The 18,058-nt window shown below is 38.8% G+C and overlaps 1 protein-coding gene across 1 annotated transcript in view; it reads right to left on the bottom strand.

Moving 5' to 3' along the window:
* Positions 1–18,058, bottom strand: part of cdkl5 (cyclin dependent kinase like 5) — a 111,150-nt gene that overhangs the window by 90,711 nt on the left and 2,381 nt on the right. The window contains exons 2-3 of the mRNA XM_080730805.1: positions 16,130–16,579; positions 13,474–13,508 (exon numbers count right to left, since the gene is read on the bottom strand). Coding sequence (XP_080586931.1) covers positions 13,474–13,508; positions 16,130–16,166 — 72 coding nt within the window. The 5' untranslated portion in view covers positions 16,167–16,579. The remainder of the gene's footprint in view (positions 1–13,473; positions 13,509–16,129; positions 16,580–18,058) is intronic.

Here is an 18,058-nt window from a genome sequence, read left to right as displayed (position 1 = left end):
TGATATTTGAACTAACCCTCTACACTATTTTGTCATGAAAATGTGACTTTGCATGTATGTTTTAGAGGCAGAAGAATAATTTGCATAAAAATGCAATATTGTTTGAATTATTTAAAAAAGCATGTTTCAATGTTAAAGAAATCCGATCTGACAGATCTTTAGATATCGGTCCAAAGTTCACGTAAAAAAAGTTTTGTGCACGTGACGCGAAAATTCCAGAATAAAAGCGGGTTTACGCGTTTTACAAACTGCTCAAAATGGCGGAAAATGGAAGGGCGGAGCTTACTTAACAACGACACAGATGTCTTCCGCTTGAGTCAAAGCACGCATGTAACAAGTTGCATGTCTTCAAACGAAACGAGTCATGACTTATGCCCGTTTGAAGTTTGAATTTTCAGACGCTTCGTATAGCGCCCCCCTTTGGCCGATTGGAATAAAATTGGTTTCAGTGATACTTTGACTAACCCTCCACATCTTTGCCAAATGCCATGAACGTGTAACTTTGCATGTATGATTTAGAGGCCGAAGAATAATTTGCATAAAACCGCAATATTGATTGAATTATTAAAAAATGATATTTCACTTTAAAAGAAATCCACCGAGATAAATCTGACCGTATTGGTCCAAAGTTCATGTGAAAAAAGTTTTGTGCGCGTAACAAAAAAAACCCAGGAGGAGATAGATTTTTACTGTTTTTCATATAATTCCGAATTGTGGGAGACCTAAAGGTCAGAGGTCAAAAGTCAGAGGCTAAAAGTTGTTCGGCATGAGGAGACGCATAAGTGTATACAGGTTTCATGGCTGTATGTATAACACAGCATGAGCTATACCTGTTCAAAGTTCGCACTTTCGAAGGCTTCCTGCAGCGCCACCATTTGGCCGATTGCTGTATAAAGTAATAGCACACGTCGCCACTGTAAACTGAACACATTTATGTTTTTATTTTCATTTTCTCATTAAGTATGTAGGAGTAGAAAGGTGCCAAAGTATTGAGGAGAACTTGATATAGTATATAAATAAATAAATAAATAAATAATGACAATATCTAAAGTGTGCTCGCCTTTAGGCGAGCCCACAACTAGAAAAATATTGTTCCTTCGAAACAATTGTGGGCTCGCTTCAAGCCAGAAAACAATGGCTATAAAAGCACAAAATGTCAAGATCGCAGGCAGTGCTCTCTTTGACGTTACTGACGTCAAAGATTCGTCCATTTTGTTCCAAAAATGTGTTGTGCAAAAGTTGACCCGCTGGTGGCGCTATAACAGGCCAATGTGAGAAGGTTGGTATCTGTTCCTTGACCTATTGGGAATGTGCTTGCAAGATTTCACGCACATCCCAGGCTGTGTTCATGATTTGAGGTGTTTTTGGCTTTGGACACTTTATCGCTGCTTGCAGCTATATTTATTATTATTATTTTATAATTTTTTTGTGTGCACTTCATAGGCATGTTAGATAAAGGTCCTTAGATTGCGTGTAGAATGTTTCATGCAAATTGCAAAAAAAATCCTAGAATAAAAACGGGTTTAAGCGTTTTACAAACTGCTCAAAATTATATAGCGCCCCCCTTTGGCCATTTGGGGTAAGATTGGTTTCAGTGATATTTGAACTAACCCTCTACACTATTTTGTCATGAAAATGTGACTTTGCTTGTATGTTTTAGAGGCAGAAGAATAATTTGCATAAAAATGCAATATTGTTTGAATTATTTAAAAAAGCATGTTTCAATGTTAAAGAAATCCGATCTGACAGATCTTTAGATATCGGTCCAAAGTTCACGTAAAAAAAGTTTTGTGCACGTGACGCGAAAATTCCAGAATAAAAGCGGGTTTACGCGTTTTACAAACTGCTCAAAGTGGCGGAAAATCGAAGGGCGGAGCTTACTTAACAACGACACAGATGTCTTCCGCTTGAGTCAAAGCACGCGTGTAACAAGTTGCATGTCTTCAAATGAAACGAGTCATGACTTATGCCCGTTTGAAGTTTGAATTTTCAGACGCTTCGTATAGCGCCCCCCTTTGGCCGATTGGAATAAAATTGGTTTCAGTGATACCTTGACTAACCCTCTACATCTTTGCCAAATGCCATGAACGTGTAACTTTGCATGTATGATTTAGAGGCCGAAGAATAATTTGCATAAAACTGCAATATTTATTGAATTATTAAAAAATTATATTTCACTTTAAAAGAAATCCGCCGAGATTAGTTTGACCGTATTGGTCCAAAGTTCATGTGAAAAAAGTTTTGTGCGCGTATCGAAAAAAACCCAGGAGGAGATAGATTTTTACTGTTTTTCATATAATTCCGAATTGTGGGAGATCTAAAGGTCAGAGGTCAAAAGTCAGAGGCTAAAAGTTGTTCGGCATGAGGAGACGCATACGTGTATACAGGTTTCATGCCTGTACCTCAAACACAGCATGAGCTATACCTGTTCAAAGTTCGCACTTTCGAAGGCTTCCTACAGCGCCACCATTTGGCCGATTGCTGTAAAAAGTAATAGCACACTTCGCCACTGTAAACTGAACACATTGATGTTTTTATTTTCATTTTCTCACTAAGTATGTAGGAGTAGAAAGGAACCGAAGTTTTTTGATACTTGATATGACTGCCTGATAGATAAATAAATAAATAAATAATGACAATATCTAAAGTGTGCTCGCCTTATAGGCGAGCCCACAACTAGAAAAATATTGTTCCTTCGAAACAATTGTGGGCTCGCTTCTAGCCAGAAAACAATGGCTATAAAAGTACAAAATGTCAAGATCGCAGGCAGTGCTCTCTTTGACGTTACTGATGTCAAAGATTGGTCCATTTTGTTCCAAAAATGTGTTGTGCAAAAGTTGACCCGCTGGTGGCGCTATAACAGGCCAATGTAAGAAGGGTGGTATCTGTTCCTTGACCTATTGGGAATGTGCTTGCAAGATTTCAGGCACATTGCAGGCTGTGTTCATGATTTGAGGTGTTTTTGGCTTTGGCCACTTTATCGCTGCTTGCAGCTATATTCATTATTATTATTTTTTTGTGTGTGTGCACTTCATAGGCATATTAGATAAAGGTCCTTAGATTGTGTGTAGAATGTTTCATGCAAATTGCAAAAAAAAAATCCTAACGGGTTTAAGCGTTTCACAAACTGCTCAAAATGATATAGCGCCCCCCTTTGGCCAATTGGGGTAAGATTGGTTTTAGTGATATTTGGACTAACACTCTACATCTTTGCCAAATGCCATGAACATGTTACTTTGCATGTATGATTTAGAGGCAGAAGAATAATTTGCATAAAACTGCAATATTCATTGAATTTATTTAAAAAAGCATGTTTCAATTTTAAAGAAATCCGATCTGACAGATCTTTAGATATCGGTCCAAAGTTCACGTAAAAAAAGTTTTGTGCACGTGGAGCGAAAATTCCACAATAAAAGCGGGTTTACGTGTTTTACAAACTGCTCAAAATGGCGGAAAATCGAAGGGCGGAGCTTACTTAACAACGACACAGATGTCTTCCGCTTGAGTCAAAGCACGCGTGTAACAAGTTGCATGTCTTCAAATGAAACGAGTCATGACTTATGCCCGTTTGAAGTTTGAATTTTCAAACGCTTCGTATAGCGCCCCCCTTTGGCCGATTGGAATAAAATTGGTTTCAGTGATACTTTGACTAACCCTCCACATCTTTGCCAAATGCCATGAACGTGTAACTTTGCATGTATGATTTAGAGGCCGAAGAATAATTTGCATAAAACCGCAATATTGATTGAATTATTAAAAAATGATATTTCACTTTAAAAGAAATCCACCGAGATAAATCTGACCGTATTGGTCCAAAGTTCATGTGAAAAAAGTTTTGTGCGCGTAACAAAAAAAACCCAGGAGGAGATAGATTTTTACTGTTTTTCATATAATTCCGAATTGTGGGAGACCTAAAGGTCAGAGGTCAAAAGTTAGAGGGTAAAAGTTGTTCGGCATGAGGAGACGCATAAGTGTATACAGGTTTCATGGCTGTATGTATAACACAGCATGAGCTATACCTGTTCAAAGTTCGCACTTTCGAAGGCTTCCTACAGCGCCACCATTTGGCCGATTGCTGTAAAAAGTAATAGCACACGTCGCCACAGTAAGCTGAACACATTGATGTTTTTATTTTCATTTTCTCACTAAGTATGTAGGAGTAGAAAGGAACCGAAGTTTTGAGGAGAACTTGATATGACGGTTAGATATTGTCACTAGAAAAATATTGTTCCTTCGAAACAATTGTGGGCTCGCTTCAAGCCAGAAAACAATGGCTATAAAAGTACAAAATGTCAAGATCGCAGGCAGTGCTCTCTTTGACGTTACTGACGTCAAAGATTGGTCCATTTTGTTCCAAAAATGTGTTGTGCCAAAAGTTGACCCGCTGGTGGCGCTATTATAACAGGCCAATGTAAGAAGGGTGGTATCTGTTCCTTGACCTATTGGGAATGTGCTTGCAAGATTTCACGGACATTGCAGGCTGTGTTCATGATTTGAGGTGTTTTTGGCTTTGGCCACTTTATCGCTGCTTGCAGCTATATTTGTTATTATTTTTCTTTTTGTGTGTGTGTGCACTTCATAGGCATATTAGATAAAGGTCCTTAGATTGTGTGTAGAATGTTTCATGCAAATTGCTAAAAAAATCCTAACGGGTTTAAGCGTTTCACAAACTGCTCAAAATGATATAGCGCCCCCCTTTGGCCAATTGGAGTGAGATTGGATTTCGTGATATTTGGACTAACACTCTACATCTTTGCCAAATGCCATGAACATGTTACTTTGCATGTATGATTTAGAGGCAGAAGAATAATTTGCATAAAACTGCAATATTCATTGAATTATTAAAAAAGCATGTTTCAATTAAAAAAAAAATCCGATCTGACAGATCTTTAGATATTGGTCCAAAGTTCACGTAAAGAAAGTTTTGTGCACATGGAGCGAAAATTCCAGAATAAAAGCGGGTTTATGCGTTTTACAAACTGCTCAAAATGGCGGAAAATCGAAGGGCGGAGCTTACTTAACAAAGACACAGATGTCTTCCGCTCGAGTCAAAGCACGCGTGTAAGCAAGTTGCATGTCTTAAAACGAAACGAGTCATGACTTATGCCCGTTTGAAGTTTGAATTTTCAAACGCTTCGTATAGCGCCCCCCTTTGGCCGATTGGACTAAAATTGGTTTCAGTAATACTTTGACTAACCCTCTACATCTTTGCCAAATGCCATGAACGTGTAACTTTGCATGTATGATTTAGAGGCCGAAGAATAATTTGCATAAAACCGCAATATTGATTGAATTATTAAAAAATTATATTTCACTTTAAAAGAAATCTGTTTGATCAATCTGACCGTATTGGTCCAAAGTTCATGTGAAAAAAGTTTCGTGCGCGTAACGAAAAAAACCCAGGAGGAGATAGATTTTTACTGTTTTTCATATAATTCCAAATTGTGGGATATCTAAAGGTCAAAGGTCAAAAGTCAGAGCGTAAAAGTTGTTCGGCATGAGGAGACGCATACGTGTATACAGGTTTCATGGCTTTACCTCAAACACAGCATGAGCTATACCTGTTCAAAGTTCGCACTTTCGAAGGCTTCCTACAGCGCCACCATTTGGCCGATTGCTGTAAAAAGTAATAGCACACGTCGCCACAGTAAGCTGAACACATTGATGTTTTTATTTTCATTTTCTCACTAAGTATGTAGGAGTAGAAAGGAACCGAAGTTTTTTGATACTTGCACTGACTGCCTGCCTAGTATAGAAATAATGACAATATCTAAAGTGTGCTCGCCTTATAGGCGAGCCCACAATAAATAAATAAATAATGACAATATCTAAAGTGTGCTCGCCTTATAGGCGAGCCCACAACTAGAAAAATATTGTTCCTTCGAAACAATTGTGGGCTCGCTTCAAGCCAGAAAACAATGGCTATAAAAGCACAAAATGTCAAGATCGCAGGCAGTGCTCTCTTTGACGTTACTGACGTCAAAGATTGGTCCATTTTGTTCCAAAAATGTGTTGTGCAAAGGTTGACCCGCTGGTGGCGCTATAACAGGCCAATGTGAGAAGGTTGGTATCTGTTCCTTGACCTATTGGGAATGTGCTTGCAAGATTTCACGCACATCCCAGGCTGTGTTCATGATTTGAGGTGTTTTTGGCTTTGGACACTTTATCGCTGCTTGCAGCTATATTTATTATTATTATTTTATAATTTTTTTGTGTGCACTTCATAGGCATGTTAGATAAAGGTCCTTAGATTGCGTGTAGAATGTTTCATGCAAATTGCAAAAAAAATCCTAGAATAAAAACGGGTTTAAGCGTTTTACAAACTGCTCAAAATTATATAGCGCCCCCCTTTGGCCATTTGGGGTAAGATTGGTTTCAGTGATATTTGAACTAACCCTCTACACTATTTTGTAATGAAAATGTGACTTTGCTTGTATGTTTTAGAGGCAGAAGAATAATTTGCATAAAAATGCAATATTGTTTGAATTATTTAAAAAAGCATGTTTCAATGTTAAAGAAATCCGATCTGACAGATCTTTAGATATCGGTCCAAAGTTCACGTAAAAAAAGTTTTGTGCACGTGACGCGAAAATTCCAGAATAAAAGCGGGTTTACGCGTTTTACAAACTGCTCAAAGTGGCGGAAAATCGAAGGGCGGAGCTTACTTAACAACGACACAGATGTCTTCCGCTTGAGTCAAAGCACGCGTGTAACAAGTTGCATGTCTTCAAACGAAACGAGTGATGACTTATGCCCGTTTGAAGTTTGAATTTTCAGACGCTTCGTATAGCGCCCCCCTTTGGCCGATTGGAATAAAATTGGTTTCAGTGATACTTTGACTAACCCTCCACATCTTTGCCAAATGCCATGAACGTGTAACTTTGCATGTATGATTTAGAGGCAGAAGAATAATTTGCATAAAACCGCAATATTGATTGAATTATTAAAAAATGATATTTCACTTTAAAAGAAATCCACCGAGATAAATCTGACCGTATTGGTCCAAAGTTCATGTGAAAAAAGTTTTGTGCGCGTAACAAAAAAAACCCAGGAGGAGATAGATTTTTACTGTTTTTCATATAATTCCGAATTGTGGGAGACCTAAAGGTCAGAGGTCAAAAGTTAGAGGGTAAAAGTTGTTCGGCATGAGGAGACGCATAAGTGTATACAGGTTTCATGGCTGTATGTATAACACAGCATGAGCTATACCTGTTCAAAGTTCGCACTTTCGAAGGCTTCCTACAGCGCCACCATTTGGCCGATTGCTGTAAAAAGTAATAGCACACTTCGCCACTGTAAACTGAACACATTGATGTTTTTATTTTCATTTTCTCACTAAGTATGTAGGAGTAGAAAGGAACCGAAGTTTTTTGATACTTGATATGCCTGCCTGATAGATAAATAAACTAGAAAATATTGTTCCTTCGAAACAATTGTGGGCTCGCTTCAAGCCCGAAAACAATGGCTATAAAAGTACAAAATGTCAAGATCGCAGGCAGTGATCTCTTTGACGTTACTGACGTCAAAGATTGGTCCATTTTGTTCCAAAAATGTGTTGTGCAAAAGTTGACCCACTGGTGGCGCTATAACAGGCTAATGTGAGAAGGGTGGTATCTGTTCCTTGACCTATTGGTAATGTGCTTGCAAGATTTCACGCACATTGCAGGCTGTGTTCATGATTTTGCTGTGTTTTTGGCCTTGGCCACTTTATGGCTGCTTGCAGCTATATTTATTATTATTTTATTTTTTTGTGTGTGTGCACTGCATAGGCATATTAGATAATGGTCCTTAGATTGTGTGTAGAATGTTTCATGCAAATTGCAAAAAAAATCTTAACAGGTTTAAGCGTTTCACAAACTGCTCAAAATGATATAGCGCTCCCCTTTGGCCAATTGGGGTAAAATTGGTTTTAGTGATATTTGGAATAACACTCTACATCTTTGCCAAATGCCATGAACATGTTACTTTGCATACATGATTTAGAGGCAGAAGAATAATTTGCATAAAACTGCAATATTCATTGAATTTATTAAAAAAGCATGTTTCAATTTTTAAAAAATCCGATCTGACAGATCTTTAGATATCGGTCCGAAGTTCACTTAAAAAAAGTTTTGTGCACGTGACGCGAACATTCCAGAATAAAAGCGGGTTTAAGCGTTTCACAAACTGCTCAAAATGGCGGGAAATCTAAGGGCGGAGCTTACTTAACAAAGACACAGATGTCTTTCGCTCGAGCCAAAGCACGCGTGTAAGCAAGTTGCATGACTTCAAACGAAACGAGTCATGACTTATGCCCGTTTGAAGTTTGAAATTTCAAACGCTTCATACAGCGCCCCCCTTTGGCCGATTGGAATAAAATTGGTTTCAGTGATACTTTGACTAACCCTCTACATCTTTGCCAAATGCCATGAACGTGTAACTTTGCATGTATGATTTAGAGGCCGAAGAATAATTTGCATAAAACCGCAATATACATTGAATTATTAAAAAAATATATTTCACTTTAAAAGAAATCCGCCGAGATAAATCTGACCATATTGGTCCAAAGTTCATGTAAAAAAAGTTTCATGCGCGTATCGCAAAAATCCCAGGAGGAGATAGATTTTTACTGTTTTTCATATAATTCCGAATTGTGGGAGACCTAAAGGTCAGAGGTCAAAAGTTAGAGGGTAAAAGTTGTTCGGCATGAGGAGACGCATACGTGTATACAGGTTTCATGGCTTTACCTCAAACACAGCATGAGCTATACCTGTTCAAAGTTCGCACTTTCGAAGGCTTCCTACAGCGCCACCATTTGGCCGATTGCTATAGAAAATAATAGCACACTTCGCTACTGTAAACTGAACACATTGATGTTTTTATTTTCATTTTCTCACTAAGTATGTAGGAGTAGAAAGGAACCGAAATCCCGTCTACTGTTGATTGCCTGCCTGATAGATAAATATTGACAATATCTAAAGTGTGCTCGCCTTATAGGCGAGCCCACAACTAGACAAATATTGTTCCTTCGAAACAATTGTGGGCTCGCTTCAAGCCAGAAAACAATGGCTATAAAATCACAAAATGTCAAGATCGCAGGCAGTGCTCACTTTGACGTTACTGACGTCAAAGATTGGTCCATTTTGTTCCAAAAAATTGTTATGCAAAAGTTGACCCGCTGGTGGCGCTATAACAGGCCAATGTGAGAAGGGTGGTATCTGTTCCTTGACCTATTGGGAATGTGCTTGCAAGATTTCACGCACATTGCAGGCTGTGTTCATGATTTGAGGTGTTTTTGGCTTTGGCCACTTTATCGCTGCTTGCAGCTATATTTATTATTATAATATTTTTGTGTGTGTGTGTGTGTGTGCACTTCATAGGCATATTAGATAAAGGTCCTTAGATAGTGTGTAGAATGTTTCATGCAAATTGCTAAAGAAATCCTAACAGGTTTAAGCGTTTCACAAACTGCTCAAAATGATATAGCGCCCCCGTTTGGCCAATTGGGGTAAGATTGGTTTTAGTGATATTTGGACTAACACTCTACATCTTTGCCAAATGCCATGAACATGTTACTTTGCATGTATGATTTAGAGGCAGAAGAATAATTTGCATAAAACTGCAATATTCATTGAATTTATTAAAAAAGCATGTTTCAATTTTAAAGAAATCCGATCTGACAGATCTTTAGAGATTGGTCCAAAGTTCACGTAAAAAAAGTTTTGTGCACGTGGAGCGAAAATTCCATTTTGAGCAGTTTTACAAACTGCTCAAAATGGCGGAAAATTTAAGGGCGGAGCTTACTTAACAACGACACAGATGTCTTCCGCTTGAGTCAAAGCACGCGTGTAACAAGTTGCATGTCTTCAAACAAAACGAGTCATGACTTATGCCCGTTTGAAGTTTGAATTTTCAAACGCTTCGTATAGCGCCCCCCTTTGGCCGATTGGAATAAAATTGGTTTCGGTGATACTTTGACTAACCCTCCACATCTTTGCCAAATGCCATGAACGTGTAACTTTGCATGTATGATTTAGAGGCCGAAGAATAATTTCCATAAAACCGCAATATTGATTGAATTATTAAAAAATTATATTTCACTTTAAAAGAAATCCGCCGAGATAAATCTGACCGTATTGGTCCAAAGTTCATGTGAAAAAAGTTTCGTGCACGTAACGAAAAAAACCCAGGAGGAGATAGATTTTTACTGTTTTTCATATAATTCCAAATTGTGGGAGATCTAAAGGTCAAAGGTCAAAAGTCAGAGCGTAAAAGTTGTTCGGCATGAGGAGACGCATACGTGTATACAGGTTTCATGGCTTTACCTCAAACACAGCATGAGCTATACCTGTTCAAAGTTCGCACTTTCGAAGGCTTCCTACAGCGCCACCATTTGGCCGATTGCTGTAAAAAGTAATAGCACACGTCGCCACAGTAAGCTGAACACATTGATGTTTTTATTTTCATTTTCTCACTAAGTATGTAGGAGTAGAAAGGAACCGAAGTTTTTTGATACTTGCACTGACTGCCTGCCTAGTATAGAAATAATGACAATATCTAAAGTGTGCTCGCCTTATAGGCGAGCCCACAATAAATAATGACAATATCTAAAGTGTGCTCGCCTTATAGGCGAGCCCACTCACAACTAGACAAATATTGTTCCTTCGAAACAATTGTGGGCTCGCTTCAAGCCAGAAAACAATGGCTATAAAATCACAAAATGTCAAGATCGCAGGCAGTGCTCACTTTGACGTTACTGACGTCAAAGATTGGTCCATTTTGTTCCAAAAAATTGTTATGCAAAAGTTGACCCGCTGGTGGCGCTATAACAGGCCAATGTGAGAAGGGTGGTATCTGTTCCTTGACCTATTGGGAATGTGCTTGCAAGATTTCACGCACATTGCAGGCTGTGTTCATGATTTGAGGTGTTTTTGGCTTTGGCCACTTTATCGCTGCTTGCAGCTATATTTATTATTATAATATTTTTGTGTGTGTGTGTGTGTGTGTGTGTGCACTTCATAGGCATATTAGATAAAGGTCCTTAGATAGTGTGTAGAATGTTTCATGCAAATTGCTAAAGAAATCCTAACAGGTTTAAGCGTTTCACAAACTGCTCAAAATTATATAGCGCCCCCGTTTGGCCAATTGGGGTAAGATTGGTTTTAGTGATATTTGGACTAACACTCTACATCTTTGCCAAATGCCATGAACATGTTACTTTGCATGTATGATTTAGAGGCAGAAGAATAATTTGCATAAAACTGCAATATTCATTGAATTTATTAAAAAAGCATGTTTCAATTTTAAAGAAATCCGATCTGACAGATCTTTAGAGATTGGTCCAAAGTTCACGTAAAAAAAGTTTTGTGCACGTGGAGCGAAAATTCCATTTTGAGCAGTTTTACAAACTGCTCAAAATGGCGGAAAATTTAAGGGCGGAGCTTACTTAACAACGACACAGATGTCTTCCGCTTGAGTCAAAGCACGCGTGTAACAAGTTGCATGTCTTCAAACAAAACGAGTCATGACTTATGCCCGTTTGAAGTTTGAATTTTCAAACGCTTCGTATAGCGCCCCCCTTTGGCCGATTGGAATAAAATTGGTTTCGGTGATACTTTGACTAACCCTCCACATCTTTGCCAAATGCCATGAACGTGTAACTTTGCATGTATGATTTAGAGGCCGAAGAATAATTTCCATAAAACCGCAATATTGATTGAATTATTAAAAAATTATATTTCACTTTAAAAGAAATCCGCCGAGATAAATCTGACCGTATTGGTCCAAAGTTCATGTGAAAAAAGTTTTGTGCGCGTAACGAAAAAAACCCAGGAGGAGATAGATTTTTACTGTTTTTCATATTATTCCGAATTGTGGGAGACCTAAAGGTCAGAGGTCAAAAGTTAGAGGGTAAAAGTTGTTCGGCATGAGGAGACGCATACATGTATACAGGTTTCATGGCTGTACCTAAAACACAGCATGAGCTATCCCTGTTCAAAGTTCGCACTTTCGAAGGCTTCCTACAGCGCCACCATTTGGCCGATTGCTGTAAAAAGTAATAGCACACGTCGCCACAGTAAGCTGAACACATTGATGTTTTTATTTTCATTTTCTCACTAAGTATGTAGGAGTAGAAAGGAACCGAAGTTTTTTGATACTTGCACTGACTGCCTGCCTAGTATAGAAATAATGACAATATCTAAAGTGTGCTCGCCTTATAGGCGAGCCCACAATAAAAGAGATCCAGTAGAAGTCATTTCATGTATGGCTGCGCTCTAGAAATAGCAGATCTACAAGCTCACATAGATTGTAGATGGGCTATTTTCAGCATGCAACCATGAAAAATCAGGAATTCCGACGCTATCAAGGCCCGCCAAAATGCATTGTTGTTGACAGAATCAACTGTAGATTTAGTAGACATTAGATTAAAACTCAGATGACTAAATATTATGATTGTATTCAAGACTATGACTAAAACTGTCAAGCTGTCAAAATGAACACTGCATTGACACTATAATGTACTGACCCACAAAAATAAACAAATATAGTAAAGTAACTTTAAATCAGTACAAGCATCCACACCATGAGAAACCATTGAATAACCACCACCCTTAAAAACAAAAAGAAAACTAAAATCTAATCAAAAACATTTCCATTCATTTTCTATGAGCTGTGGAAGTGAGATAAAAGGGCAGATGTCGACACCAGTTGGTTTTTTATTAGTAAGAACAATTTGGCTGCTGTATAATGTAGTTTTTGGCAGCTGCCAAGTACTATTAACACTGATTAATGGAATGGAATTAGATTACTTGCAATAACATAAAAGATCTATCAAAATGAAGGTTAGTCGCTATTCTTTGTGTAAAAACATAAACATAAGCCTTCAGCTACCAATTATAGGCTACTCTGAATCTCTGCCTGTCAATGTTTGGATATACTGTACATTTGATTTGACATGCGCTACAAAACGTGGATGAACTGAAACCAGTTTGATATTTCTTAAGGAAAGGTTCAAATATTCTAGCACTTATATATGACTTCAAAGTAATGTCACGATTATTTCAAACTTCTGCCTCGATTACGATTATTGAATAATTAATGAATATATCGCAGAAATACTGATCTACAAGCTCACAACACGTCCCATGGCAACACAGCTTGTAGAGCAGCTATTTTTTTTATAACAAGTGGTTAATCAGACGAATTGATTTAGTCAACTACTAGATTATATAGAAAATCTATAGATATATATTTAGATTGAGATTCTATAACAAATCAAATTTTCTATTCGATTTGTTTCAATTATTCGATTAACAAAAACATATGATACATTTTCGGCTAATTGCCCATCCCTAAATAAAGGTTCACATATTCTAGCACTTTGAACTGCAGACAGTAATTTTCACAAACTACATCAGAGCAGTTTCATTAATATTAGAAAAACCTTAGCACAAGACAGGCATCAATCTGTGCGATGAATAAATGATAACTTACCTTATGTCTGCACTTAAGCACCACTCCATATGCTCCTGCACCAGAGAGAGGAAGAGAAAAGGTGGAAAGGGGTCAGATGGACTGAGGACAGTACTTCCACCACTGTTTCAAAGTAACATTTTCAAACATTTTGCCTTTACCGGGAAAGCATCTGTGTCATTTTAGATTTTAGCGTTGGCTATTCAAAAAGAGCAGATATACAAGCTCACATCACTCCACGTCGTGCAGCGCTGCGAGCTTGCACATCTGCAATTCTTTGACATTTTAGAAAAAATCTTGAAAGTGTGAGAACTACTGATTTAGAAGGCATTAGTAGAATCGGCCTCTTCTTCTTTTTACTTTGCGGCTTGCGGCATGCCGGCATCTACACTGGCCCTCCACCGGTGGTATTGACCTCCACTGGTCTGCTACTGTAGGTCGAAAGTGGTTACTAATCGGGACACATCGGCTGCACAATTGCCTATACCGATGTCGTCAATAGGTTGAAGACCACGCCTGACCACACACTGACAACACACACAGTCTGACGCTTGTCATCTGCACAGTGAGACTGTAGTGAGGCTGGAAACAAATGAATAGAAAGTTACTTTCTGGTGGCTTTAAAACTCGTGTTGTGACTGTCCCGTTTGTGTGCATCTACATTTCCAATAATGCACACCGACAAGGGCTCACCGAGTCACCGTTAGCGTGAATCATTATCAACAACGCTACACTGACTGTCTCCTCACATTAGGATTAGGAGACGGTTGTGTGTCACTTCAGCTAGGCTGGAGTCAGCCAGGGAACGTTGGGTTCAGTGGAAAACACAATAGCTGGTGTGATTATGAGTGATTTGCTTTTGCTTCTGTGTTTTGTTAGCGGTGCTAACCGCTCCTACTGTACATCTGGCTTTGTCTGTGTGTACGTATGTCCAGCGTCTGTATGTATGTCCCGCCCCATCCCACATTGGCCAACCTTCGCTGGAGGCTTAATGAAATTAAGCACAGCTCACTTCACACTGGGTGTGACTATTTTATAGAGCGATCCTCTTGAAATGTAAGAAACATCCTAATTCATACTGTTATGCAATGATGTTTTCTGATTAAAAACTTGAACTTGAACTTGAGTGAGTGCGGTAGCATTTAAAACACTTTACTATTATTTAAGCCGAGCAACTTTCGGACCCTGCCTCAATGTCTCAAGGAGGAATGAAGTGATGCTAGATACGTGCTTGTCTTTTGGTATAGGCACACACACACACACACACACACACACACACACACACACACACACACACACACACACACACACACACACACACACACACACACACACACACACTAGCACACTCATGTGTGCACACATGCAAACAAACAAAACATTTTTAAATCGTGAACACTGTTTTCATGCCACACATAATGATGAATATATATATACGTTATGGTACTGATCAGACTTGCTCTGGGTAAATGTTGTAAAGGAACTGCAGGTAAAAGGCAAAGTGCACAGCCAAAGGACACAGCAAGGGGCAGGACAGCCTTCATTTTGCTCCTATGGTGTAGTGGCTGGTGTCCAGCAGGTCACAGAAAGAACATTCTGTAGTTCCAAGGGCACTGGGGGATACACAATACGGCAGCGGTTCCCCAACTTTTTAACTCGAGACCCAAAAGGGAAATGAAATGATGGCCGGGACACAAACATACATGAATTAATAAGTTTAGCTTTTAAAACGGTAAAAACGATCTGACGGTGGAAACAAGAGCTCTACAATAGTCATTAAGTTGCTGCTGCCTTTAGAGAAGGTTATAAGACTCACTTTTAAATCAATATAATATTTTCGAAATAAATGAAATATAGCCTACAGCGAACAGTAGCCTATCTTGGCCATGCCAATGGCATGCCTACTTGCATGATAAATAATGTATGGCTGCATGCAAATGGATTGTATTACAAAAACAATGGTTTTGATTTTAATGAGATGACACATATTTCTGGGCAAAAATATTTAGAGAGGACTTTCATTCATTAGTCGACATTAAAGGAGCTATAGTCAACTTTTTCTTGAAAAACGGATGCTAAAATAAAAATAATATTTCAAAAATATTTTATAAAAAAATAAGCTTCATATGTGTGTTTCTATTCAAAAAATGACCACAAAAAGCGTAAAATAATGATAAAATAATCATTTTGGCCATTGTCAGACCGACACTTTGTTTATAGGCTAGGATGTAAACAAAGTGTCGGCCCTACAATGAAAAAGTTGACTATAGCTCCTAGTCTAGTCTAGTGTACTATATTGGGCATAACAAATAGATCAGATACATGAATCTGTGATCCACGTTGCGCCGCGTTGTGAGCTTGTAGATAGGCTATTTTCACTACTACTTAATTATTATTTTTTAAAACATTTTCGTTCATGGAATTTCTTAGATTTGTTTGTTTTTAAAATGTATTTATTTTGTATTCATTAATAAAAAACATATTTTGAAATATATACTCACTGTGTATATATATATATATATATATATATATATGTATATATATATATATATATATATATATATATATATTTTTTTTTACGTATTTAGTCGAGTCGTGACCCATAGAAATCGGTCCGTGACCCACAAATGGGGACCAGTGCAGTATACAATGCAGTGATGGAGCTACTACTACCCACCTTCTCCCACAATGCCAAGAACTTCAAACTTATTCATCACATCACCGGGGGGAGGGACTCTTCCAGCAGGTGAAACGGGCTGCTTGGACCAGGCGACGGGCAGGGCTTGGAAACAGTCCTGATTGGACGAATGCTAGACAACGCCCACTGTGGAGTCCGGGAGACATCTGGTAAGGGTGTGAACACGCCCCCGTCGTCGTTCCTCCTCTACTCCATCTCTGTGTTTACCACGCTATCACTCTTTCTGCCAGTCTTTCCCTCCTGGTTCTTGCCTTCCTTTTCTTTCCTCCCCCCCCACGGCTCTGACTCACTTTCCCTCTCTCGGTTGTTTCCGCCTCAACATCAGAGCTCTTCTCTCTCTAACCTCGATTCTCTGTCATTGCCCTCTGGTTGTCGTTTCCGTCCTTCTCGCAAAATGTTCTCTCAGCCAGATCCTCCACGCAATCACACCTAAAGCAAAACGAAAGAGAGGAAACAGAGATGCAACTCGTTAAAAAGAAAGAAAGAAATTTGCTCAGTTTGGTATTCATATCAGGCCACAGAGCCCCATAACTCTAAGAACAGACTTCAAAGAGTCCATTTGGTTCCTAACTATCAATAATTTAGCTGGGGACCCCCTGGAACCCCCCAAAGGACCCCTTTGAGAACCACTGGCATAATGGTGCTGTTGACACAGATGGCAGATACGGTAACTAGGTCATGTAAGTGTAAAGATAGTCAACATTTGCTTCCCAACACATTTAAATCATTCAGAACTTCAAGACAAGGCTTCCACACACTTTTAGTCTATCTATTCCATCCACTCCCATTCCAACACCCACACACATTCACCCTGCAGCCACGCACTAACCCTGAAATGGACAAACAATGCTGCAGAGACCAGAGTCCAGGTGGAACTTGCAAAAACAGCACTGCACTCTAATATTGCACACAGATTACAGTATTTAACAATTGTTGCACTACCACTGTATTTTATACTAACTAGACTTGTTTTTAAAACAGATGGCTTATTTTAAGTTCTAGTTCTAATTATACATTGTACTCACTGCCTTTGTTTTGTATTTTTATTATTTTGTAGTTACATATTGGGACGAAGGATGACAATTAGCACTCTAATACATCTAATACATGTACTCTGCAGCCTGTTCAATGTAGGCCAGGGTCCACTGGTGGGCCATGAGGATATTGCAAGCCCCAAATAATTGGCAAACCACTATGATTTTAATTATGATACTAGACTGCACTCTCTCTGTCGAGGTGCCAACTTGCGACTCGTGCACTCGTGGCCTGGCCATGTATGGCCTACTTGTGCGCCAGCAGAGTGCGCCTTGTTATTTCAGGTCGCACTTGTTGATGGTGACGTCACCAAAAATGCTGGTCCCTGATTGGCTACGGGCGTAAACACAGACAGATATGCGACAGATACGCCACCACCAAACGCAGTACTTGCACACTCTGCTGACACAAGTAATAACATTAATATAGTTTTCATTGCGATACCGATACAGGAACTTAAAGTATACTACGTTAGTTCCATTGAGATAAGCCAGAACACAATGAATTGATTGATAATTAAAATAAACATGCTCTGAAAATGCCTGCCCGCGGTCAGATGGGTGGGCCGTGAACACTTTCCAAGTGGGCCCTGATCCACAAAAGGTTGTGAGGTTGTGAACCACTGCTTTAGAGGAAGTGATCAGGTGGAAACCAGGGCTTTACTGTAGTCATTAATGGAGCTGCCTTGGAGAAGATGATTAGACTCACTTTTCAATGATATTTTCTAAATAAATGAAATATAGCCTACAGCAAACAGTAGCCTATCTTGGCCATGCCAAAGGCATGCCTTCTTGCTTAATAAATAATGTATGGCTGCATGCAAATGGATTGTACCACAAAAACAATGGTTTGGATTTTAATGAGATGACACAT

Source organism: Nannobrachium achirus (genome assembly GCF_963921795.1).
Source record: "Nannobrachium achirus genome assembly, chromosome: 7".
NCBI classification, from domain to species: domain Eukaryota; kingdom Metazoa; phylum Chordata; class Actinopteri; order Myctophiformes; family Myctophidae; genus Nannobrachium; species Nannobrachium achirus.
Note: the sequence above shows the minus strand (reverse complement) of the source record. Positions and strands in the feature narration are given on the sequence as shown.